The sequence below is a fragment of the Ammospiza caudacuta genome, chromosome 15, assembly GCF_027887145.1.
Source record: "Ammospiza caudacuta isolate bAmmCau1 chromosome 15, bAmmCau1.pri, whole genome shotgun sequence".
NCBI classification, from domain to species: domain Eukaryota; kingdom Metazoa; phylum Chordata; class Aves; order Passeriformes; family Passerellidae; genus Ammospiza; species Ammospiza caudacuta.
This window is the reverse complement of record NC_080607.1, coordinates 19,127,031-19,150,355: the sequence shown is the minus strand read 5'-3', so window position 1 is coordinate 19,150,355 and position 23,325 is coordinate 19,127,031. Positions and strand designations below refer to the sequence as shown.

At 54.1% G+C, this 23,325-nt stretch overlaps 3 protein-coding genes across 5 annotated transcripts; 2 read left to right on the top strand and 1 right to left on the bottom strand.

Moving 5' to 3' along the window:
• Positions 1-3,011: 3,011 nt before the first annotated feature.
• Positions 3,012-10,889, bottom strand: SPATA2 (spermatogenesis associated 2). Of its 2 annotated transcripts, XM_058814630.1 has the most exons (3): positions 10,725-10,889; positions 8,094-8,531; positions 3,012-6,748 (listed from the first exon to the last, which is right to left on the bottom strand). In XM_058814630.1, exons 2-3 carry the CDS (start codon positions 8,409-8,411, stop codon positions 5,495-5,497), a joined length of 1,572 nt encoding a protein of 523 aa, XP_058670613.1. In that variant the 5' UTR covers positions 8,412-8,531; positions 10,725-10,889; the 3' UTR covers positions 3,012-5,494. The 2 variants fall into 2 exon arrangements, with proteins under 2 accessions (XP_058670613.1, XP_058670614.1); XM_058814631.1 differs by lacking the exon at positions 10,725-10,889 and having other exon boundaries at positions 8,094-8,713.
• A 331-nt stretch (positions 10,890-11,220) lies between these two features.
• Positions 11,221-16,756, top strand: RNF114 (ring finger protein 114). 2 transcript variants are annotated; one of them, XM_058814506.1, is made up of 6 exons: positions 11,221-11,358; positions 11,992-12,142; positions 12,599-12,705; positions 13,207-13,321; positions 14,163-14,270; positions 14,844-16,756. In XM_058814506.1, exons 1-6 carry the CDS (start codon positions 11,240-11,242, stop codon positions 14,907-14,909), a joined length of 666 nt encoding a protein of 221 aa, XP_058670489.1. In that variant the 5' UTR covers positions 11,221-11,239; the 3' UTR covers positions 14,910-16,756. The 2 variants fall into 2 exon arrangements, with proteins under 2 accessions (XP_058670489.1, XP_058670490.1); XM_058814507.1 differs by lacking the exon at positions 11,221-11,358 and adding an exon at positions 11,641-11,851.
• A 3,259-nt stretch (positions 16,757-20,015) lies between these two features.
• SNAI1 (snail family transcriptional repressor 1) lies at positions 20,016-22,867 on the top strand. The gene is made up of 3 exons (XM_058814904.1): positions 20,016-20,174; positions 20,673-21,176; positions 22,347-22,867. The coding sequence occupies exons 1-3, from the start codon at positions 20,096-20,098 to the stop codon at positions 22,526-22,528; spliced, it is 765 nt and encodes a 254-aa protein (XP_058670887.1). The 5' UTR covers positions 20,016-20,095; the 3' UTR covers positions 22,529-22,867.
• The last annotated feature ends 458 nt before the right edge of the window (positions 22,868-23,325 follow it).

Genomic DNA, 23,325 nt, shown 5'->3' with positions numbered 1-23,325 from the left:
AGTGTCCCCTCAGAGCACATCCCAAGACCAATAAATGAGCCTTCACCAGCACTTCCCAAGGGTAACTGAGTTCCTGGGGAGGGGTTGCACAGCAGTGCTGAGCTGAGCACAGGTAAGGCAGTTAAATTCAAACACCTTGACACAAAGCTACAGAGCAGATTTCACTTACTTGGGAGAAAGCAGCATTTTTCTCTAAGGAGTTGATGAGCAGTTGTGGGTTGATTTTTCTTTTTCTTTTTTTAAAGCAGGTTGACGATGAAAAATCTCAGAACAGTATGACTATCATGAGAATGATTTCTAAAGCAGGAAGCATGACAGCCCCACACCCACAACAGCAGAAGCAGCTGCCACACACAAGTTGCCAGGGCTGCTCCTGCGCCACTTACAGCCATTGCAACTCTGACACTGCCTTCAGTGCAGAGATCTGCACAGTGCAGAGTTAACTCAAAGCCCAGATAAGACAGGAAAAACAAATGGGAGTGATTACCCAGGTCAGAAGGTATTTCACATCCTCATCTCAAAGCAGAAACTGTGTATGATAAAGCCCAGCCTGAGCAGAAGCTCCAGAATCACCATCACTCACATCCAGGATTTGCAGCACTCAGAAAAGACCTCATCAATAAGAAATATCAATAATTAAAGCAATCTCTAACCTCATGTAAAGTTCCCTGCAAAATTACTTCAGTGCCTCCCAGACTCTGAATGCTGGAAGAGAAATTTCTTCTTGATGCCAAGGGGAAAAAAAAATCAGCACAGGTTGTTTCATTTTTATCTGGAACATTTCCACCTGTCCACCTTTTTTTGCACAGAGCCTTTCTACATTCACTGCAAGTCAGTGCCTGACACAGGAGGCTGTGAATGTAGAACTGGGTGTCAGGATGACTTTCACAGCCCCTCTGCCCCGCCACAGCAGCAGGAGCCAGAGCTACAGCTGCCAGCAGAGAGGACGGGGAGCAGGGCACCCGCAGAGCAGCGGGGAGCAAAGCCCCCGAGGCTGCTCTTCTCAGGGTGAGGAAATGTGAACGTGGCTCTCCAGAGCCCTGTGGCAGCATGGCCAGAACCTTTCTGCCTGCCTCTGGAAAGGCCTGGGCAGCTCTGCCCTGGGGAATGGCCGGAGCCAAGGGGCAGTGCCTGCCCTCCTTCAGGATCCCCTACGGGCAGCAGATCCCTTCTCCTCCAGAGGTCAGGGCAGCAAAGCAGCTGCTTCCAAAACAGCAACAGCTCCCAGCCATGCCCGAGCTCCCAGAGCCGGTCTCAGTGCTGCAGGAGGGCAGCAGGCAGGGAGTGCCCGCTCTGGGCACTGACCCTGCTTCCAGCTCGCTCGTCCCACAGCTCCAACAGGAGCCCACGATCAGAGCTGCTCTCCCGAGGCTGGCTCAGAGCTGCTGGCAGGCAGGTGCCCAGTGCAGCCCTGGCACAGGGATGGGCAGCCCAGGCTGCCCACGGAGCCCCCAGAGCAAACCTTGCCAGGCTGTGCCAGCGCAGGCCCCGTGCCCGGGGAGCGGCCCCTTGGCACACACAGTGAGAGCTGTGCAGCAGCTGCTCCCTGCCTCTCCTACCTCTCCTGCATGGAGCAGCCTGTTCTGTGGCTGTCTGCAGGGTTTGGGAGGCAAAGGAGCTGCAGCCTCATCAGGGGCCTTAACCCTTTGCCTGTAAGATGTGCTGCATCCTCTTCCTCTCCACGTTCCCCGAGCTGGTTTTTCACAGCAGGGTGCAGGGGTACAAAACCACAAACTGGCTCAGGTAATCCCCTGCCCTGACATTTCCAGACTGGCAAGGCCAGTTACAGAAAACACTTCCCAGGGGAATATGATCAACTGTAAAAAAGAAAAGTACTTACAATCTTGGACAAACACAGCCACGGTCCATGATTTTCTGATTTTCGGAAGGAATCACAGAACACCCTTCAGAAACAGCAAACAGGGACATTTGCAGCCCAAGACAGTTGCTGCTGATACCATGGTAATGATCACGCTAGAAGGTCTAATTCACTCTGAATTCAGAACCAAACCAGGTACATCAAGAGTCACCTCCTGCTTCTCTCCCAGTCGCTCTGGCAGTGTATCAATTATTACCATGCTCAGGTTAGCTCCTGTTTCTAAACAAATACTGGAAAGGTGAATCTCTTCCCCTAGAAACATTCTACAGCATAGCTAGCAATGTGCACTAAATGCTCGTAACCTACAGTCATCTTCCAGAAAATAACTTGCAGGAGCTGTCAGTTCACATCATCACGTCTAAACTACTTAACAGTGTATGGAACCTTTAAGCTTCTGTTGAAAGCCAAAGCAGCAAACAAGCTCAGAGGTCTGTAATCAGAGATGCCAGGCAGCAAGACAGCTTACAGGCTTGTTTTATATGTACCAGAAATATGTCAGCTCAAGAAGCATCACGGTGTGAGGCAAGATTTCCTGCAAGAACGTTTTAGTTACCTGGAGCCTGATTTCTATAATCCTCCCTGGTACTTCCAGCAATCACAGCAGAGCATGAAGCACTCATAGAATGGGCACTTCAGCATTCACCTGACATGCTTCTTAACACAAGGAACACACAAAAAGAATGATCTAGTTTGGAACTTGAGGAGTTCTCCTGCTCCAGAGCTAGCAGACGCAAAAGGAGCCAGAAGGCCTAAACCAAGTGCCAAAATGTACCTCAGCAGTATCACACATCTTCTGGGAGATGCAGCTTGGCTCGGGAAGCTCGTCAGGCAAGGAGAGCCAAGGCTGGGACCCACGGAGGGAGCTCCACACGGCCCAGCACCTGCTGCCACCCCACCTGAGCCTGCTGCAGAGGCTGCCAGCGCGGCTCACCTGCTCCATGAGCACCGAGTCATGCTGCCCAGGCTGCAAACCAAGGGGCATTTGTCTCAGCAGCCCCGGCTGGAGGGAGCCTGCGAGGGAGCAGCGGCTCGCGGCATGCCAACGCACCTGCGAACAGACAGCTACATGCACACGCCACTTTGAGAAAAGAGTGAAGCCTTTTCTTAAAGGCCTCTTTATTTTTAAATTCCTTCAAAACATAAATTAATTTCAACAAATCAGATGCAAAACACCTGCATTTGAAATTCGCATATATTTTACTGTATCAATCACAGCAACCTCATACAGTAAGATACACAAAAATAGAGCATGGTATCACTTCAATTCAACACAGGCTTGTACTACAGGATTCCATGACATATATACAGAGGACTTCTCTTGTTCAGAGCAGGTGTAGCCCCTGCCCTGGTCACCATAAAAATTACGTGGCATCACAGTTTTAGTTATTCACTGTAGTGTGAGGAGCCATATGGAAATTGAACTGGTGAACTAGAAGATACACTGTAGAGCAGCCAAACAGGCATGAAACTGCAGAAGGTGAACAAAACCCAAAAACCACCAAAATTAAAACCACCCTTAGACTGCATTTTAATAGTAAAATTGTTTTTAAATTCTTCACTATATACATAATGTATCTACATTTGTGTCATATTTATATATATATATATATTTATAAAAAACATACAAGATTGAAAACCTTAAAATCATTCACTTAAACAATATTCACCCCAACACTCAGGGTCAGCAAGGCAATACTCGCCCTTGACATTATGCTCAGCTGCAGTCCCTTGATTCAGAATTTCCCTGATTGTTAAACATTCTGTTCTCTTTGTTTCTTAGTGCAAACTGGACAGTAACTTCTTGTTCTCAGCACTCTGTAAGACCCAGGTTTCATCTTATTTCCATAATGCTTCTGACACCCAGTTATGGCTAAAATTATTTTAGCTATTTTACAACACTAGCCTATGTAATTTTCCCCTCTACCTACCTGAAGCCCCCCCACCCCAAAAAATGTAAGACAAACGATCATTCATGCATGTTCCTGTCACACAGGGAGTGATGAAGTTGAGAAGCCTAGACTCTAACAGTGATTAAAAACCCCAAAGTGAATCATTTCAGTGCAAAGTGGACTACAGTTTACATCTCAGCTAGAGTTCTTTACAGATATTTTAAACACATTTAATTCTGCACATCAGATTAGGTTGCCTGATACTTTGTGCTAACTAGCTATAGTTGGAATAAGGGAGTTAGGATTCTTAGGGGTTTTCTTTTAATGAAAAACTAAAGTCTATTCCTAGCCAGGTGGTGTTTGGGAGTCAGACTGTACAGAGCCCAACACAAGGGAGTCCTGGCTCTCAGCCAGGGTTCCCAAGTGCTATAGCAGGAGACAAAGGTCATCATCTGATTCACATCCATAACTGATGGGTTCACCTGAACAGGAGTCACAAATGAGCTCTGATTTTAACCAGGCCAGTGCTTTACTTGCTAGACTACACTACAGACAGATTGGCAGTGAATTTGGGAGCAAGCAGAACATTGATACTTACAATTTCCATAACCACAAAGAAAAAGCGTGCACTGAGAGCAAAATCCTGCAATTCCTAGACAAGACTCCCTCAGATGAGCGCCAGCCTTATCAGAGGGAAAATTGTCAGATTAAAACCCAAGAACTGATCAGAGCCAAGAACATCATTCTGCCACAGTGGCTATAATAAGCTATGAAATACAGTACAAGGAAAAACATAAAGTCACCTGAACAAATAACCCAGAGAGACTTCATAGTTATAATGATTCTACCACTTTTAAGAACTCAACATATTAAATATTTATTAAAAATAAACTGTTTCCAAATCACCTATTTACAGTACAAAGAACAGTACTTAAACCATGTGCAACAGAAAGAAAATGGACACTCATCTGAGAGGACAACACTCCAGGCATCATCTGAGTGACACAGATACAGGATCACCTCTTTAAAATACCATACAGTGAAACCCAGAAGGATGATATTGGCAACACTGGAAAATAAAGCACATATTGTCCAGATTCAGGTTATATAAGCTCGAAATAAACAACCAGGAGAGAAGGGGAGAAGGAGGAAACAAAGACAAAAGGAAGAGAGGTTATGGTGTTCGCATTTTGGAGATTGAGAAATGCAGAAACACATCAAAAAATAGTCCTTGTTGGCAAAACAAGCCATTCTCATATTTCCTGCACATTTTGAAGTCAGGGTGAGGACTTCACTTTTTGATACTTTATCAAAAACTGGCAGTGGTTTCATCACTCATAGAAAAGAAGAACCTTAATTCTCAGACTTTGTTTTCAAATACTGCCTGGTTTTATTTGGGCAAGATATGATATAATAGGAACGTATGATGTCACTTCTTAAAAATACAACAGCTGCCAAGTTTTAACGAAAAATGTGCTCTTCTCCCCCATGTAAGTTAAAAAGCAATGCTCATTTAGGAGTTACCTAAATTATAGCAGCATGAAATCTAATGGATCTGCAGCATCTGTGAAGCCACAAAAATCAAGAACTGGCACCTGATCACTGAACCATGGTTCCAAATATCTGGACATGTGATTTTGCCAAGAGGTCAGCGTGGAGTCAGAACATTAGTCAGGATAGCCCTTTCCTCCCCCTTCCCTCCCCTTCCCAAGCAGACTCTGGCAGTCTATCTGTAAACCACGTGGGACAGCTGGGACGATTTGTAGTTCAGCTGGTTGTTGGGCAGGAACCTGTGCAGGTCGCTCTTCCTGCAGCAGGGGTCGTAGTAGTAGGCGCTGAGGCAGGAGTCGCACGACACCTTGGAGCAGAAGGTGCACGTGTTGGCCGCGCCCGAGCGGTTGCAGAAGCCGCAGCGCGAGGTGCCTGAGGGCTTGGGCTTGGAGCCGAACTGGGCGGCTCTGTCTTGACTCTGAGTCTGGGACGCGTACTGAGATTTCTCCCTCAGAGCCGAGGCTGGGGACAAGCCGTCGCTCGGGAGCGCTTTGATGGAGTAGGAGCTCTGCTTCACTGCCGGGTACTCCTGCCTCGAGCCGAACAGGCCGTCGCACTTCTGGCACACAGAAGCGCCACAGGGTATGCCACAGTTCTGGCACTTGGAGGAAGCTGTCTCTTTGGCTAGGTGGGTGCGTTTGTGGTAAACGGGGTTGGCGTCGCTTTTTAACAGCCATACATCAGGCTTAATAGCGTCTTGTCTTTTAAAATTTAACACGCTTCTAGAATCGGGGTCAGTATATAAATCTAAGTCCTCTTGAGCAGAAAAATAGGAGCTGTAAGGGACATTTGTTCTTAGCATGCCATTGTGATGAGAGGAGGTTGGCAAGTATTCATCTGAACAGCCGTGAGGGGAGCTGGACATGGTCAGCAGGGAGGGCGAGGGCCGGATGATTTCATCTTTAATGTCATCTTCCGCATCGACCAGAATGGGCTCCTTCCTGAGGCTCAGCGAGCTCATCAGAGGCGGTTTCTTACTCTCCCAGTAGCTGTCATAGGCATCCACGGACTTGGAAGGCTTGCTGACCTTCGGCTTGTAGTAGTCCTTAGAGGCGCGCTCGCTGGCGGATTTCTGGAGCACCATGCGCGCCATGGACGCGTTGAGGCTCTCCTTGCACTCCAGGCGCCGCCGCATGGCCTCCGAGCAGCCCCGCACGTCCTCGCTGCTGCTCTTGCGCTCCTGCACCACGTCCACCTCCGAATAGCCCTTGTCCTTCACCTGCAGGTGGATCTCCAGGAGCTGCTCGCACTCCACTTTGGCCAGGAAGAGCTCAAACGAAATCATTTTCACCTGAATGGCGTCCACCTGCTCTTTGAGCTTGAACGTCGTTCCCAGCTCCTGGACGTAGCCCATGTAGTTCAGAATCTGCCTCACGTCATCTTCCGTTAGAGCAGACTTCACATAATAAACAAAGGGTCCAGTGTAGGTCTGAGGGGCCCGGGGGAACAAAGGAAAACTAGGTTACAAATTCAGTGGTGGACGAGATGTTCAGATAATTCAGTGACAGAGAGCATATAATTAAATACAACAATAACGACTCTGAACGCACGCAACTGCCTTGGCAAGATGAGCTCCATTTCTGCATCCCTCCTGCTCAGCAGATGGAAATTCCACATGAGGGAAATTCAAAGAAGGAGAGTTTTCGTTCAATTTAAAATCCTGATTAGCATAATGTCCTCCCTGGTGATTTAAATCACTCTGCTCTGCACTGACATTAACTACAATGCATACCAGACATACTTAATTTACAGAAAGTCTACCATGAAAGGCAAAAAGGCCGGGATTTGGGAACTATCCCATGCAGGAACAAGCTGGAGCTATCAGGAACTCAGAATTACTGCAGGAGTGCCAAAGTCCAATTCAGCTTTAAATATACTTGAGATGCAGCCTTCTTTGTGTACTGTTACCATGCAGTTTCAAATGTTAGTTTTATTTAATTTAATTCAAAAACTTCCACTAAAAGAGCCCCAAAAGCAGAGACATGAGTTTCTGCAAGCTGAAATCCCCTCAGCATCTGGCACACCTGAGGGATGTGCTTAGCCCAGTCCAGCCTGTTCTGAGTGCAGGCAGGAGCAGCCTGCCCACCACAGGCAAAAGATAAAACAGAAAACGTGGCTGCAGAGAACTCCCAATGGGTCTGCAGCACCCAATACCAGCAGTGAGATCCCACTTTTCCCTCTGGGAACCTGCCTTGGGTAGATACATTTGAAAGCACCTTAAAATCAAACCATCAGGAACTGAGCACTGACAAGCAGATCAAAGATACTCTGAAAACAACCCCTTTGCAGAAGTTCCTTCACCTTTATCATACAACTTGTGGGAACCTCAGCAAAGCATCCACTTGAACACATGCCCTGGGTTTAATACTTGAGTCCAGTAACAGCTGTGGCAAGACAAATCAAACTCTGAGTCAGCTCAAATCCAGCTTGACCACTCACCATAGTGAAAGCCTCTCCAAGTAGAAATACAACAGTGCAGCAGGAGAGGCTGAACAACAACCTTAAATAAGCTCTTCTCCTACTTTATACGCACCATAATTGGAGCAAGTGCTTGTACTTCTGCTCTGGGGATACTCTCATCAGCATAAACTTCACTTATTTTACACAGGAGCTTTCCTATGGCTTCTGTTTACCTACTGTAATATATAAATATAAATATATATATATAATGCTATAAATGGAAAAAAGAGAAGCCTTTAAAGGAAACAAATGAAATGCGTTCACAGAAAGAAAAATAAACTGTGTTCTCGTGATGGCTACATAAAAAGTCTTACCTTAATGTTCTTGAACTCCTTTTTCCAGGGGTACAGAAAGAGATTAATCCCAACTGTCTCAAGCATGTTGAATGCATTATGGAGACAATGTAAACTTGAGGATTTCACAGATCTCAGTGAGTTTTCAGCCATTTCGTAAAATTTGATCAGCCGGAATCGATAAAAGGGATCAATTTTGGGAAGGCAAAGTAAGGCTGCTGCTGCCACTCGCAAGTACTCATCGTTGATAGGACGCTGCTTGTTGTCAGAGGCATTCAGCTTGCATTCGTGGAACTGTACATACTTCCTAAATAAATCGTCTTTATATTTTGTATCCATTGAAATCAGATTTTCCCTCTGCTGGGGGCAGCTACCTCCTCTCCTTCATGGCTGTTTGGCAGTGGGTTGGGTATCTGGCGTTAGGGATCTTCAGCAATGGCAGCTGGCCTGGAATAAAAACTGAAAACAAGCACAAGTCATGGCAGGTGCACACACCCCAGACATCCCCTGCCCCTCGGGGCTCTGTACCATGGCCACAGAGCTGCAGCTCCCTCACAGCCTCTGCAGGACTCTCGAGAGGCACAGGAGCCACACAAATGCCACCGTCCTGCTTTCCAACATCATTCCCCACCCATTTTCCAGGTACCTGCCCATTTTGTGAAAGCATTTGCTTTTCCCCCTCACCTCTAGTGGCACAGGACTGTCCCTAGGCTGAGCAGGTTTATTGACTCTGCCTTTTGATTTCTAACATTTTCACTGATATTCTTCCTGCTGGTAGCCCAGTGCAGCCAGGGCAGCTCTGCAGCCACTCCAGAGGAGCCACAGCCCCAATTCCAGCTGAAAGCTGGCAGCTGCAAACACCACTGGGATCTTTCCAGCAAGAGAGCAACACCTGCCACCTTCAGCTGCGTTATGGGAACTGAGAAAAACCATTCCTGTGCTCCTGTCTGCAGGGATAGCTGGTTTTGTGGATATACTCATCTGCACTTCCAGAGCACTGAGCTGAAACAGCTGGTGACAAAGGAATCTCCCAAATGCTGCTTTACCAGAACCAGGGTAATTCACAGGCCAACAGGCTCCACCTGCAGTGCCTCAGGAACCTGTGATCAAAAAGCAGACCACAGGCTTTGTTTACTACATGAAAAGACAAACTAGCTCTTGGCCTGAGGGGAGAGGAGCTGGGAGAATTCAGTGCACTGTTTCAGATGTAGTCAGCCTCAAACAGCATTTCAGAAAAGTCTCTTCACCCAGTATTAACTGCAGCTGCTAGAATGCCGATCAACACTCGTGTTAAATAACTTTCCACCTGAAGGGAAGGAGCCAAAACACAAAATACCAACAACCAAGAGGCCAGGGAAACAAACAAACAACAAAACCGACAGCCTGGCAGTTAACATTCCTTGATGAAAGGCTGTGCTCAGTGCCAGCCCTGTGTGGGGAAAGTTAAGCAGCAGTTCTGCTTCTCCTGCAAGGCACAGGCGCTCCTGTCAAGAGACAGGCTGTGAATCACAGGAAATGCAGAGTGCTAAATTAACATCTGAGCATAAGGGCCAGGAGCAGCCCCTTCCCTCCCCACGTTCCAACGCAAGTTGTGCAGGATGAAGTCTGTGGACAAAGACAGCAGAGCCTGTTCCTTGGCAAGAAGAGCCGCAGAGAGAGATCTTTGTCTGGCACGTCAGCACAACACCCCCAGGACCCGGAGCGATCCTGTGCTGGCAGGGAACTGCCCTCAGCACCACAGCCCTGCCACCCCGCTGCCAGCAGCCGCCAAACAGAGCTCCTGGCCACACGCGAGGCACGGCAGGGTCAGCGAGCCCCGGGTGACGGGAGAGCCTTCATCGAGCTCCCAGAGCCCTGCCAGCCCTGCCCGTGCCCCGTGCCTGCCACCCGAGCCGGGGCCGCCAGGGCGGGCACAGCGCACCGTGCCAGAGCACGGCTGGCACACCGGGCGGTCGAACACCTGGCACAGCCCGGCCGCACACCGAGCCGCGGCAGCACGGGCTCCCCGCGCCGCAGCCCACCCAGCAGCAACATCCATGGTTACAGCTCCGGAGAGCTCACGATGCGAGCACGCACGGATAAATATAGGTTTCAGCAGCTCCCCGACTGGCAGAACGCACAGAGGAACGAGGCTGCTTTGCCGCAAGGTGCTCACGCCAAAGGCCAGCGTTTCCCGGAGCTGTGACAACAGAAACTCCTGACCGGAGCGCAGTGCCGGCTGTGGAGACAAGAGAACGCTTCTAACCGTGACCGTGTCCAGGGCCAAACCTCTCCGAGGGACCCGACTGCTCTGGCCGCGGGCTGTACAAACCCCGGGCAGCACAGGGACCGACGGGGCAAACCCGCCCCGCTCCCGCCGTGCCCCCTTCTCCCGGGGCCGCTCCCGGGGCCGCGCCCGGCCCAACCGCTCCGGGACACGGCGGCTCCGAGCGGCGCGGGAGCGGCAGCCCCGGAACCCCGCCCGCCTGGCCCTCCGTGCCCGGGACACTTGTTGCAGAGCCGGGGCGAAGAGCCCCAGGCACCGCCCGGGCCTCCGCGGCGGCACCGGCCCCGGGAGCTCCTGCCGCCCCCGGCCGCCCCCACTGTGCCGCGCCGCCCGCCGCCCACCCGCCGCGGCCAAGCCCCCGCTCCGCGGCCTGTCCCGTCCCTCACCGCTCCGCGCCGCCGCCGGGAGCCGCCGCCGCTCCACCGGAAGCGCCCGGGCTGCTACCCCGCGTCCCGACGCGCTGCCCCGGCAGAGCCGCGCAGGCCCGGCCGGTGCCGCGGACGGAGCGCGCCCGCCCTCACGGCTCGGGCAGGGCCGCGGCGGCGGCAGCGGCGGCCCGGAAGTGAACGGCGGGGCGGGAGCACTTCCGCCGCGTGATGTCATCGGGGCGGGGCGCGAGGGGCGGGGCGGTTCCCCGGGGCCGCGCTCCGGGGAGAGCCGGGAGAGAAGCGGCCGTGGAACGGCTGCGGGGCCGTGACGCCACCGCCGTTAGGGCACCGCCGTGCTCGGAGCGGCGCGGGCACCGCCCGGGGCCCCGCCCGCCGGCAGCGGCCCGGGGATGGCGGCCCCGCCCACAGCCCCGCCGCGCCCACAACGCTCGGTCACGCCCCCAGCGCGGAGCGCGGGGCGGGGCCGGCGGGACGCGCGTGCGCAGGGCCGCCCCCTGGCGGCGCGGCGGAAGATGGCGGCGGGCGGGCCGTCGCGGGCCCCGGAGCGGCGGCCGGACCCGCTGTCCCGCCTCACCTGCCCCGTGTGCCTCGAGGTGTTCGACTGCCCGGTGCGCGTCCCCTGCGGACACGTGTGAGCGCCCGCCGCCGGGCGGGGGGCGGGGCCGGGGCGGGGGCCGCGGGGCCTCGGGAGCAGCGCCGGGGCTGAGGGCAGGGGCTCCGCACGCTGCTCCGCGCCCCGGCCGCGGGGCTGGGCACGGCACGGCACGGCACGGCAGGCTGGAGCGGCCTTAAGGCGAGAAAACGAAAGCAAAGGGGGGAAAGGAAGCCGGTGTTCTTCCGCTTTCGCTTCCCGTCTCCCCGGAGGAATGCGGGCATGGAGTGGCTGGACTAGGGGCAGCGGCCTCGCACCGTCAGAGGGCAGGCTGAGTTTGAGTGTTGGGATCGAATTGCTCCCTGTGAGGGTGGGCAGGCCCTGGCACAGGTGCCCAGAGTGGCATTGCGTGGGCTTTGATGGCCCTTGCAGCCCAGAATATTCCATGATTCTGTCCAGAAGCCGAGGGCACGGAGCCCTGTCCAACAGCAAGCAATTCTGGGTGTGACAGCCTGGGATCTTTCATGCCCAGGTGCCAGCAGCTCCTTCTCCCTTTCTTTATATCAGAGTCTCGAGGCTCTGTTACTCCTTTGGGCAGAGGCTGTGCAAGGGCAGGGGCACTGTGGCTGCCCAGAGGGCTGTCTCACCACCTGCTCCTTTTCTCTCTCACAGCTTCTGCACGCCGTGCCTGCAGGAGTGCCTGAAGCCCAAGAAGCCAGTGTGTGGGGTGTGCCGCAGCACCCTGTCCCCCGGGAGCAGGGCTCTGGACTTGGAAAAGCAAATTGAAACGACAGAAACCACTTGCAACGGCTGCAATAAAAAAGTATGAAAGGGTTTGGAAATTCAGTACACGAGATGTGTCTGCATAGGGGAAAATAAACTGCTTCCTCCTCAGCTTTCTGCACAATCAGGTCAAAGTGTTTGTTCTGATGTGTGCTGAAGGTGTTTGATACAGGCAGCACCCAGATGTTGACATTCTTCCCACAGTTTTTTGTCATTGCCTCTTCAGGAGATGAATTTCCAATGAAAGATTCTGATTTTAAAGTTGCAGTGGGACGTTGCTGCTGTAGCAGGGGTGTATGGTAACGTCCCACCGACAGCAGAGTTACAGCTTAGCTGACCTGTCATCTCAAAGATTTTCTGCTTGGCCAGCTGAACTATTTAGAGTTCCTGCTGTAGCCCTTCTGCTGAAGGCTGCTGAGGGCTCCATGTTAGCTGCTGTTGTTTAAGGTGTGTCAGAGGTTTGGGCTCACCTGCTGTGCTCTTGTTGCCTGCACAGATGTTCCTGTCCAAGATGCGCAGCCACGCAGCCTCCTGCTCCAAGTACCAGAACTACATCATGGAAGGTGTCAAAGCTGTTACCAAGGAGCCCCTCCACAGCACCAGGTAACACCTCTGCTCTGAGATCTTGGCCTTCTCTGCACAAGAAACAATTTTGAAGTAAAAGCAGAATTTGCCACTTTGCTCAGTTTGGGTGCTAGTTTTTATGTAGTTAAAAACTGAGCCTTGATCCTGCAGCTGGCTGTGCCCAGGTAAACTCTGCTGCTTCTCCTTAGACATCTCTAAGATCAGGGCATTCTGTAGATGCAGCTGGTTTTTAAAATACCTTTAAAATACCTTTTAAAATACCTCCTGATTGTACTCACCCACAAAGGAGGGAAGTGGGAGTTGGTGGCAGTGCATTCTTGTGGGTGGTGCCCTGACAGAAAGGTGAAAAATGACACTCAGAACATTTGCAGAAAAACTGTAATTCAGTCTAAATATTGAGTTCCCTGAAATACTGTTAGGAGTTTACAAACTGATTGTTAAAATTAGCTTGCCTTAAGTGGATGTGTAAATGATTGCCTTGAATGATCTGTGTTTGTAAATGACCTTTTCTCCCCACAGGAGCTTCCCCAATCGCTTCACCTTCCCGTGCCCGTACTGCAGCGAGAAGAACTTTGATCAGGAGGGGCTGGTTGAGCACTGCAAAGCTTTGCACAGCATGGACGCAAAACAAGTGGTAATAAAAAGTCTTGGTGCAGGAATTGCAGTGAAGTCGGCTCTTAAAGCCCTTTGAAACAATGAGTTAGGTGTAATTCCTGCTGTTCAGTCGGTGTGGCTGTGCTGGTCATGCCTCTAAGCCTGGTGTGGTTCTGCTGTCACCTTTCTGTGGCTCTCTGGTCTTCACACCCACTGCAGCTGGGCCACATCCTCTTTTCATCCTTGAAAAATGGCACACATTCAAAGTTAATTAGGCACAGCAAAGCAATAAAATATAATTTTTTTTAAAAGTCATTTAATTTTCTCCTTGTTTTTCCCCTTGCTTTCAGCATGAAAATACTATAAACTGTTGGGGGAAATGCTTGCAGAAAATAGTGCATCATTCTAGTAACTTATCAGTGTCGCTTCCTCTTATGTAAGAGGAATTACAAAATATGGAACTGAATTGGAAACTTTAATTTTTCTGGGAAGTTTTTTGGAATTCTAAATTGTTCAGGAAGATAAAGTTCCTTTTTTCTCTTGGAGAGAAGTGAATTTTGCAGAGAAGACCAAGGAAACTTTCCTGGCACTGTGAAATAAAGGCTGAAATCTCTTAAAGCAAGAGGCTTTAATGAGTTCTGATGTTCAGAATGTGGGAGAAGAGTAAGCCATTCCATTTCAGGGATCTAAGACGTAAAATTATTCAGGGTTATCTGAGGCTTTTGCATTCAATGTTCCAGCAAGTTATTGGCCATCCCTTTGCATACAGAACAGTGACAGCACAAACCCTCAGCTCCATTTCCCAGGCTGTCCCTGCCCTTCTGCTGTCAGCATTAAAGCACTGAAGCATTGGCCCTAACTGTTTTTTTTCTTCCTTGAAGGTGTGCCCAATTTGTGCCTCGATGCCGTGGGGGGACCCCAACTACAGGAGTGCAAACTTCATGGAGCACCTGCAGAGACGCCATCGCTTTTCCTACGACACCTTTGTGGTAGGTGTTGGCTCACCCTGCAGCACGCCTGGGGCTGCTGGGGCTCCTTGGGCTCTGCTCTGCAGTCCCAGCCTGTCCTGCCTGCCCAGCTGGGGCTCCTGGGGCTCCTGGTCCTGCTGTACAACCCCAGCCTGTCCTGCCTGCCCAGCTGGGGCTCCTTGGGCTCTGCTCTGCAGTCCCAGCCTGTCCTGCCTGCCCAGCTGGGGCTCCTGGGGCTCCCTGGTCCTGCTGTACAACCCCAGCCTGTCCTGCCTGCCCAGCTGGGGCTCCTTGGGCTCTGCTCTGCAGTCCCAGCCTGTCCTGCCTGCCCAGCTGGGGCTCCTGGGGCTCCCTGGTCCTGCTGCTGGGGCTCCTTGGTCCTGCTGTACAACCCCAGCCTGTCCTGCCTGCCCAGCTGGGGCTCCCTGGTCCTGCTCTGCAGTCCCAGCCTGTCCTGCCTGTCCAGCTGGGGCTCCCTGGTCCTGCTGTACAACCCCAGCCTGTCCTGGCTGCCCTGGGAGCTGCAGCTCTGCAGTGCCAGGGCACTGGGCAGCGTGGCTGCTGCAGTGGGAGTGTTTCTGTGCTCTGTTCCAGGATTATGATGCTGATGAGGATGACATGATGGCGCAGGTTTTGATGCGCTCTCTGCGGGATAAGTGATCCGGCCAGAGGATTTACTGCAAACCCAAGCTTCCACGAGGGGGAAATGCCCAGCACCCTTGCACTTCTCCCTGCACATCCCAAGATTAACTCAGGCATCCAGAAGTATAGAAGACTCAATCCTATCTCAGTTTTAAATCCTGGTTTGATATTTCTGTGCCGTTCAGTCTTTTGGTATCATGGTCTCTGACATTCAGCCCTGCCAGCTCCATTTTTCTACTCACTTAGACTCAGTTTCAGTGTAGATCAACACGTGAGAACCAAGGCTTTTTCCTTTACCTATGCCTATAGGTTTCTTTGGAGGTTGTGTTTATTTGACTCTCTAAAATCAAAAACATTCCAAATGGAATGGCCTGAACTAGTTAATGAATATCTTCCTTATCTCATTTACATATCTCAAGTGATTGTATGTGAGGTGTACTGGTAGCTCGTTCCCTTTAGTGAGACTTCAGGTGCTAACTGTAACTGTCAGACCAGCTCTCATTTAAGTGACCTCTGATGCCTGTGATTCCATAATGTATCCCAGTGTCTCAATCCTTACAGGCAGCCTCCCAACTGTACGGAAAACATATCCTCAGTATGAGTGTTCAAACTGCAAACTTTCCTAGGAAATCTTTGCACTGTGTAAAAACTAGTTCAAAATACTTCAGTTCTATGCATGATGATTACTTTCCTCCATACTCTTACTATAATTTCTAGCCTGGAAAATGATCTTTAGTGTTGGTCTTAGTTAAAATGCATAATTTTTTAACTATCTTAGCAAATATTAATCAAAATTGCTGGCTTTATTATTAAATTGGTGGGTTTGAAACTGGTTTCCTAGTAATTTTAAGCCTTATGCTGATAGGGGAGTTCAGAAGGTTTTTTTCAATACCTCGGCTTTCTATTGAAACTAAAATTTTCATGTACGTTCTTGGGTTTTCCATCTCTCAAGGCAAGCTGGTGGGAAAATTACAAGTAATTCATAGCGTTGGCATAGCACTTCCTTTCTACATCACAGATTTTATCAGGTATTTTGAATTCCTGTTCTTCATTGAAATGTTCTGAAGTGGCTGAAGCTGTGCTTGGATTGTTTGCCATCAGGCAGTGTGCGTGTAGAGCCGGGTGTAGCTTCCAAGGAAAAGTGAAATACAGCCCTGAAAGCAGGACAGTTCCAGCCCCTAGTCAGTGGATACTCTGTGTTCAAGCCTACACTTTTACCATGGAGATTCCTTAATTTTGGTGTGATGCTTTCAAGAAGTTCACAGTGGAGCTGCTGAGATCTGAGGCACCTGACCAGAACCTGTAAATCAGAGTGTTGTAATTGGAGCAGTGGGCCTGCACCACCCCAGAACTGAGTACTAATTAATTGTTTGAGCAGTAAGCTCCTCCCTTCGTGCTCTGCAGACGGCAGCGCAGCCTTACCCTGAAAATAATGAAACATGCTGCAGCTAAAGCCTCGTGGTTCTGCCTTGTGTGCAGCCACCTCTGGCACCTCTGCTGCTCCTGGGGTTTGTGTTTCTGTCCCCAGGTAGGAGCTGTTACAGTCCCACCCTGAGCACCAGGGTGGGAGGTGTGGAAGCCCCTGGTTGTGGGGAAAGGGCTGTGTTTGGGGTGGTTATTGTGTACTGGACCTGCAGAGAGGTGAAGGGCTCTTGGGGGATGGATAGGGATCTCTGGGCTCTGGTCACAGTGCAGTTTGGTGATGCCATTGCCAGGAATCCAGATTCCTGCTGCTGTTCTAAGTGCACTTCCATGCAACTCTGATAAAATGTTTAAGGAGCAATTAGAAGCTTCCAAGCAATTACTTTGTCATGTTTTTGACTTTTGAAGACAAGTTACAAATAAAGGTCATTTAATTTGTAAAATCCTACCTTTGTGTCAGCCCTTGTCATTTCTCCCTCATGGTCCTCGTGTTTCCTTTGAGCACTCATTGGGGTGTGCCCGACTGAGACTCCTGATGGATTTAAAGGCACGGGTGGGAGGCACCCGTGAGCTGTGTGTGCACGGCCTGGGCTCATCTCCTTTGGGTGCTGGGGAAGGCTCGGTGTAGCACAAACCAGCTGGGCTCCCAAAGGCAGTGACTGACCCCAGTTGGGGTCCCCAGAGGCGCTGGGTGTCCCCGGGAAGGGCGCAGTGCTGCTCGCACCTCGTCAGCAGCTGATCCTGCAGCTGCATTGTGGCGATAATGCAATCGGGCCAGCCCAGAGCTGTGAAATTCCCCGTGTCTGGCACAAGGAGACAGCCCGAGGAGCGCAATTAGCACAGAGACACACAATGGGAGGAGCCGGGTTTGCAGCTGAGCTGTTCTATTAAATTCGTCTCCAGACAACGACTGGTCTTAATAGTTGTGATAAATTGTTGTCAGCATTAATTTCCTAATGCACGGGCATTGCTCCGTGTGGAATTGCAGCGGCAAATCCCCATGGTCTCCTTAGGCTGGGGGATGAGATCTTGCCAAAGCTTAAGTGCTGTATTCCAGGTCTTCATGTCACCAGACTGAAAAGAGAACAGCAAATTTTCTTCAAGGCCTTTTCCCAGCTGTACTGGACTCTCACTGGTGAGCCCACTTCACTGAGGATTAACCAACCAAGGCTGTGAGAAGTCATGGAAAAGAAAATGAGGGATGTGTTTGCAGTCCTAAAGCTTTTCTTTGGTTTAGATATACTAAAAATTACAGTGGAGCATTTGCCTGTTTTGGGAGTGGGTTTTTGTTTGTTTTTCTGACATACAGCCTTGTGTTACAGCTGCATTGGTCTGCGCTTCATTCAATTTCATGAGCAAATTACATAATTGTATGGGTGGTACAAATGAGGACTGTTGAAACCACTATGAAACCTGCTTTTCCTTCCTTACTCCTTCCCCAAAGCTCCAGAAAATACTCAGCACTTAGTGAAAAATTGGTGTCATTGCTACTGGCTTGGATCTCTCTTCTAGTTCTTCTCACATTTATTCTGTCTTTACAGATGCTGGGGTTTGAGACAATGGTTCCGTGGAGGTTCAGGGAGCTCTGAGCGCCCCGAGTGAGGATCCCCGGCCCGGGGCTGAGCCCGGAGCGCTGCTCGGGGCTGCAGACGGCAGAGGGAGGCCTTGCATCTCGGAGAGAGCGGGCTCGCTGCTCCCGGAGCAGGGCCCAGCCCCAGCCGTGGGCTCCAGGGAGCTCCTCCGGCCCTGCCGAGAGGGCTCTCAGCCCGTCCCATGGCCGGAGCTGCTCTTCTTCCCACCGCGGCCTCCCTTGGCGGGAGGAGCTCTGCTCTGCAGCCAGACATTCATGGAGACCTGGGGCCAGGGAAGCGAAAAGAATAATTTTCGGCAGACTTGCTGCCCTGGAGGTGGTTGAAGTGTATTTGTGAGCTCCTTGGGCCAGTCCTTGCGTGTCCGGGACCGGAGCTGTGCCGCGGGCTGGTGGCAGGTCTGCCCTGAGCACGCTGGGGCTCAGCTGCTGGTCAGGGTGGGACGGTGGAGAAACTCCACCGTGAGGCACTGCCGAGCTTCCCCTCCCGTGCGTCCTGCTCTGTCCCCTGTCGTGCTGGCTCACAGGCACAGGTAGGTTAGGTCGCTCTCTCCCTCGATCTCGTTTTTTCCCCTAGCACAGGCAAGTTTCCACACGCAGTGGTTGGAACAGATCTGATTGTTGCCATTTCAGAAAGAGCAGAAAACCGCTCTGCGCTCCCGGTGCGAGTGTCCCCTCTGTAACCACATCCGCGGCAGGTGGAGCGGCGCGGAGGGAGCGGCCGGGCCGGGGGAGGCACCTGCCCAGCCCCGGGGCCGCCCCAGCCCCAGGAGCGGCGCCTCGGCACCCCGAGAACGGAGCACCCCAACTTTGTGAGCTGTGTGCCCCAAGGCCTTCGGGGGCGCTTTTCCCCTGAGCTTCAGGCCGACCCGGGGATGAGTTTGGCAGATTAACACCTGCGGGAAGCCACGGGCAGCTCGGCGGCAAAAGAGGGATGATGCAGCAGCAGAGCACATGGCTGCAGGGGAAGGCTTTGCAAATGCGTCTGGTCTGGGCAGGATGCGCGTGGCTGGCAGGACAGGCTCTCCGAGCCGCTCCTGCCCCGAGGACAGGCTGACGGCGAGCTCAGCCCCTGCCCGCAGCCGTGCCAGCGGAAAGCTTTGCCCCACTTCTGCATTTCGTTGCGGCTAAACAGCAAGATGCGGTCAGCAGGGGCTGGCGCGGCGGTGTGTGGTGTGTGACGGCCGAGTCACGAGTGGCCCGGCACACGGCCCCGTTCCGAGCGGCAGGGCCGGAGGAGCGTTCCCAGCAGGACCCGTTCCTCCCGCGGCAGCCGCCAGCAGCTGCCCTGGCCCGGCGCGGAGCGCGGCGCTGCAGCAGGTGCCTGGAGCCGTGCCCTGAGCCCTTCCAGCGGGGAACCCCCGTGAGCCCGGGGGTAGGCGTGAGCTGGGAGCGCAGGCTGCGCCTCTGACTGCTGCATCTCTGCCCCAGCGCCCGCTGGCCGTGCCTGGGCTCCTTTCCACCGGCACACGGCCCTGGGAGCGGGGAGCCACGGGGAGCGAGTGCCTCAGGGGCCGTGTGACCCGCCCTGTCCGCGGAAAAGAGTCAGGGGAAGGCAGCAGGGAGGAGAACAGAGAGCTTGCTGAGGGGACGGCTGCGCTGCCCAAAACCATCCCAGCAGAAAACAAAATGTGTCTGGGCAGGTGCTCCTGACCCTGGCAGCGGGAGGGAGGCACCGAGGGCTGTGCCGGATCCATCCCGCTGCTCCAAAAGTCACTGCCTCTTTCCAGAGGACTGTTAACCTGTGAAGGGTGCTTCGCCGCAGGGGCACGGCAGAGGCTTGTCCCGCGCTGCACCGCATCCCACAGCCGTGGGGAAGGGGAAGGACAGGCAGCAGGGGCGCGGGGATCCCCGCCGGACACAGCGCCTTGCTCCAGCCCGCTCTGCCTGCGCTGGGCACGGGCCGTGGGTCGGCCCAGGCTCCCGGAGCCGCGGGAGCACCGGCCGGGCCCGGAGCACCGGGAGCACGGTCCGGGGAAACGCCCGGGAGGGCCGGGGCAGCAGCGGCGGTTCGGGCTGCGGCAGCGCGGGAGCGGCCGCCGGGCCCCGTCCCCCGGCGGGGCCGACACCTGCCCGAGCCCGCCCCGTCCCTCCCGGCCATTGGCTGCGGCCCCGCGCCCGCCCCGCGCCGCGCCCCCGGCCCCGCGCCCATATCAGCGGCAGCGGCCGCTCCGCGCGGCACCGGGGCTGCAAGATGCCGCGCTCGTTCCTGGTGAAGAAGCACTTCTCGGCCAGCAAGAAGCCCAACTACAGCGAGCTGGAGAGCCAGGCCGGTACGGGACGCGCACGTGGGGCGCTCCGCGGGTGGGGCGGCGGCTCCGGTGCGGGATCTCCCCAAGGCTCCGCACAGGAGCGGGCAGGGACTGACCGGCTGTTCCAGGGTGGCGGATTTGTTTGTTCGTTTCGGTTTTGCGCGTCTCGCGGGGCGTGATCCCGTGTACTGGGGTGCTGAGCCGCTCCCTGGTACCCCGGGGTGTCGGTGGCTCCCTCGTGGGGCGCACATGAGTGCGCGGGGAGCTCTCGGTGCCCCCCGGAGCCTGGGGGTCTCTTCACCCCATCCCTCGCGGCAAGGCGGGCAGGGGCGCGGGTCCCTGTGGTGTGAGGCCGGTCACCTCTGCGCCGGGGCGGGCTGGGCTCTGGGCTCCCGTGGGGGTCTGGGGTCCCTTTGCTCCTCAGACTCGGTGCGGCGCGGGGCTCCCGAGGGCTGGCCGGGGATGGGGTCCCACCGAGCCCGCGGGGTGGGCCCCGCTGACCGCCGCTGTCTCCCGCAGTTCTGGCCGCCCCGCTGCTGTACGAGACGTGCCCGCTGCCCGTCATCCCCCCGCCCGAGGTGCTCGGCCCCGGAGCCTACTACCCTCCGCTGGTGTGGGACGCGGGGCTGCTGTCCAGCCTGTTCCCGGGCGGCCCGGGCAGCGAGGCTGCGGGCGGCGCCGCGCCCGCCCTGGACCTGACGGCGCTCTCCAGCGAGGAGGATGAAGGCAAGAGCTCGGGGCCGCCCAGCCCGGCCTCGGCCCCCGCCGCCGCCGAGCGCTTCCGCTGTGCCCAGTGCGCCAAGGCGTACTCCACCTTCGCCGGGCTCTCCAAGCACAAGCAATTGCACTGCGACGCCCAGGCCAGGAAATCCTTCAGCTGCAAGTACTGCGAGAAGGAGTACGTGAGCCTGGGGGCTCTCAAGATGCACATCCGGAGCCACACGCTGCCCTGCGTCTGCAAGATGTGCGGGAAGGCGTTCTCCCGGCCCTGGCTGCTGCAGGGCCACATCCGGACGCACACTGGTAACGTCCCCTCCTGTCCCTCTCCCTCCCTCCCTTATCACCCCCCGCTTCCCTGCTCCGCTGCCCCGGCGAATCGGCGGGCCGCGTGTTATCTGGGAAGATAAGGGCTTCCCAGACCCCCTTGGCACATCTCTCTTACATGTCCTTTAAATATCCTCCTGGCTGGAACGGAGCGCAGGGTCAAGGCCCAGCCCGTAAATCTGTGCTGCTGCTGGGAGTGCAGGGCCTGCCCGCCAGCCACGGCACACGCTTCACCAAAATACAGCCATAAAAGGGGGCTGTGAGACTGCCGGAGCCCCCTGCCGTGCCCGCAGCGAGAGTTCCCAGCCGGGGCAGAGCTGCCCCCGCAGCGCTGGGTGCTGAGCCCCGCTCCGGGCGCGGCCGGGATGTGCCCGGCTCGGCTCGGCCCCTGCCGGGATGTGCCCGGCTCGGCTCGGCTCGGCCCGGGCAGGTGCTGCAGGAGGCACCTGTTGGCGCGGGGCCGGGCGCAGCTGCAGCCCACCCCGCGGCCGCCCCGACAAAGCATCTCGCGAGCATCCTTTGTGGGGCCGTGGGACGGTGTAATTGTGACTTGGCACTGATTTCACACCCTCTTAACGTACTAAAGATGATGGCTGAAGGAAGCCGGGTAGACTTAATTGTGCTTTCCAAATTGAGCATACACATTTGTTTCCTCCAAAAGAGTCTTTCTGGGAGGAATTCGCCCTGGCCAGGCTTTTCAATGCGGGCCGGGCGGGAGAAGGGGGAGCAGGGCTCGGCAGAGGAAATAGCTGCACTCACCCTGGGCTGGCGCCTCGCAGCCGCTGCCTGCTATGATATAATTAACACACAGCGCTCGGCTTTCCTGCCGGGCCGCAGCTCCTCCCTGGCTCCGCAGCAGACGCGGATCGTGTCTTCGTTTGTCTGCGCGGCTGCCGCGCTGCTTGCAGATGTTTCCAGCATTCATTTTCCGTGGTTCTCAGGAAAGGTTTTTCAGGAGCGTACAATTCCCAGGCCGGCAGTTCTCCCCCAAGCAATGCTGTACATACCCGGCTCTCCCCCGAACAATGACAGCCAGCAATCCTTTTCACTGTGCTCTGCACAAACTTTGGCTAATGAATGGCTCCTTCTTTGATATTCCCCATGTGTTGATGCACTGGTTAATTGGGAGCGTTTCTCTTTGTCCCATAGGTGAAAAGCCCTTTTCCTGTACACACTGCAACCGGGCCTTTGCTGACCGCTCTAATCTCCGCGCCCACCTGCAGACCCATTCAGATGTAAAGAAGTACCAGTGCAAAACCTGCTCCCGGACTTTCTCCCGCATGTCGCTGCTCCACAAGCACGAGGAGACGGGCTGCTCCGGCTCTCGCTGAGGACTCTGCTCCCCAGGCCTCTCTCATCACCAGTTCCCATATTCTCACTAGTTTCTGTAGGAGTTAGTTTCCTCCGTGGCCATTGCAGTGTGCGCCGGGCTGGACGCTGCTCCTCTGGCCCCTCGCCCTCCTCACTTGGTGCCTCCAGTGCAATGCAAGAGCCCGACCATGAAGGATTCTGGGTTGGAAGGGACCCGTCAGGATGATCGAGTGTGATTCCTGGCCCTGTGCAGGACACCCCAGAACCCCACCGTGTGCCTGGGAGCTTGCTGAGCCCCGGCTTGGTGCTGTGACCCAGCCTGGCACCGGGGGTGCCGCCTGCGCTCCGTGCCCGGTGTGTGAGCCTCGGGGGTCGCGGTGCTGCCCTCGGCACCTTGCAGGGCTGGACCTGCACCCTCCAACACTGCGACCGCGTAGCTGGGAGGGGGTTGGGGGTTTTGGGTTCTATTTGTTGGGTTTTGTTGTTTTGTTTTGTTTTTGTTTTTTTTTTTTTTTTTCTCTTTTGTAACACCGTAACCACTTGATAACTTTTAAGAACCAGTATTTTTTCAATGAAGGACAAGACACTCCCCCCGTACCCCGAGTGTATATAACCCGCCTTGTAGAAGGTGTAACTATGCAATAATACAGTATCCCAGTAGTTGTGAAGCAGCTGCTTCTCCCCAGCACAATGACAATTTGCAATGCCTGCGAGATTAACAGTGTCCATGAAAGGCAGGGGTAGCCATTTCAAACCCCAGCCCTGTTTACAGAGCAGCTATGCACTCAAGCACCTGTTAATATGACTCTTAACAACT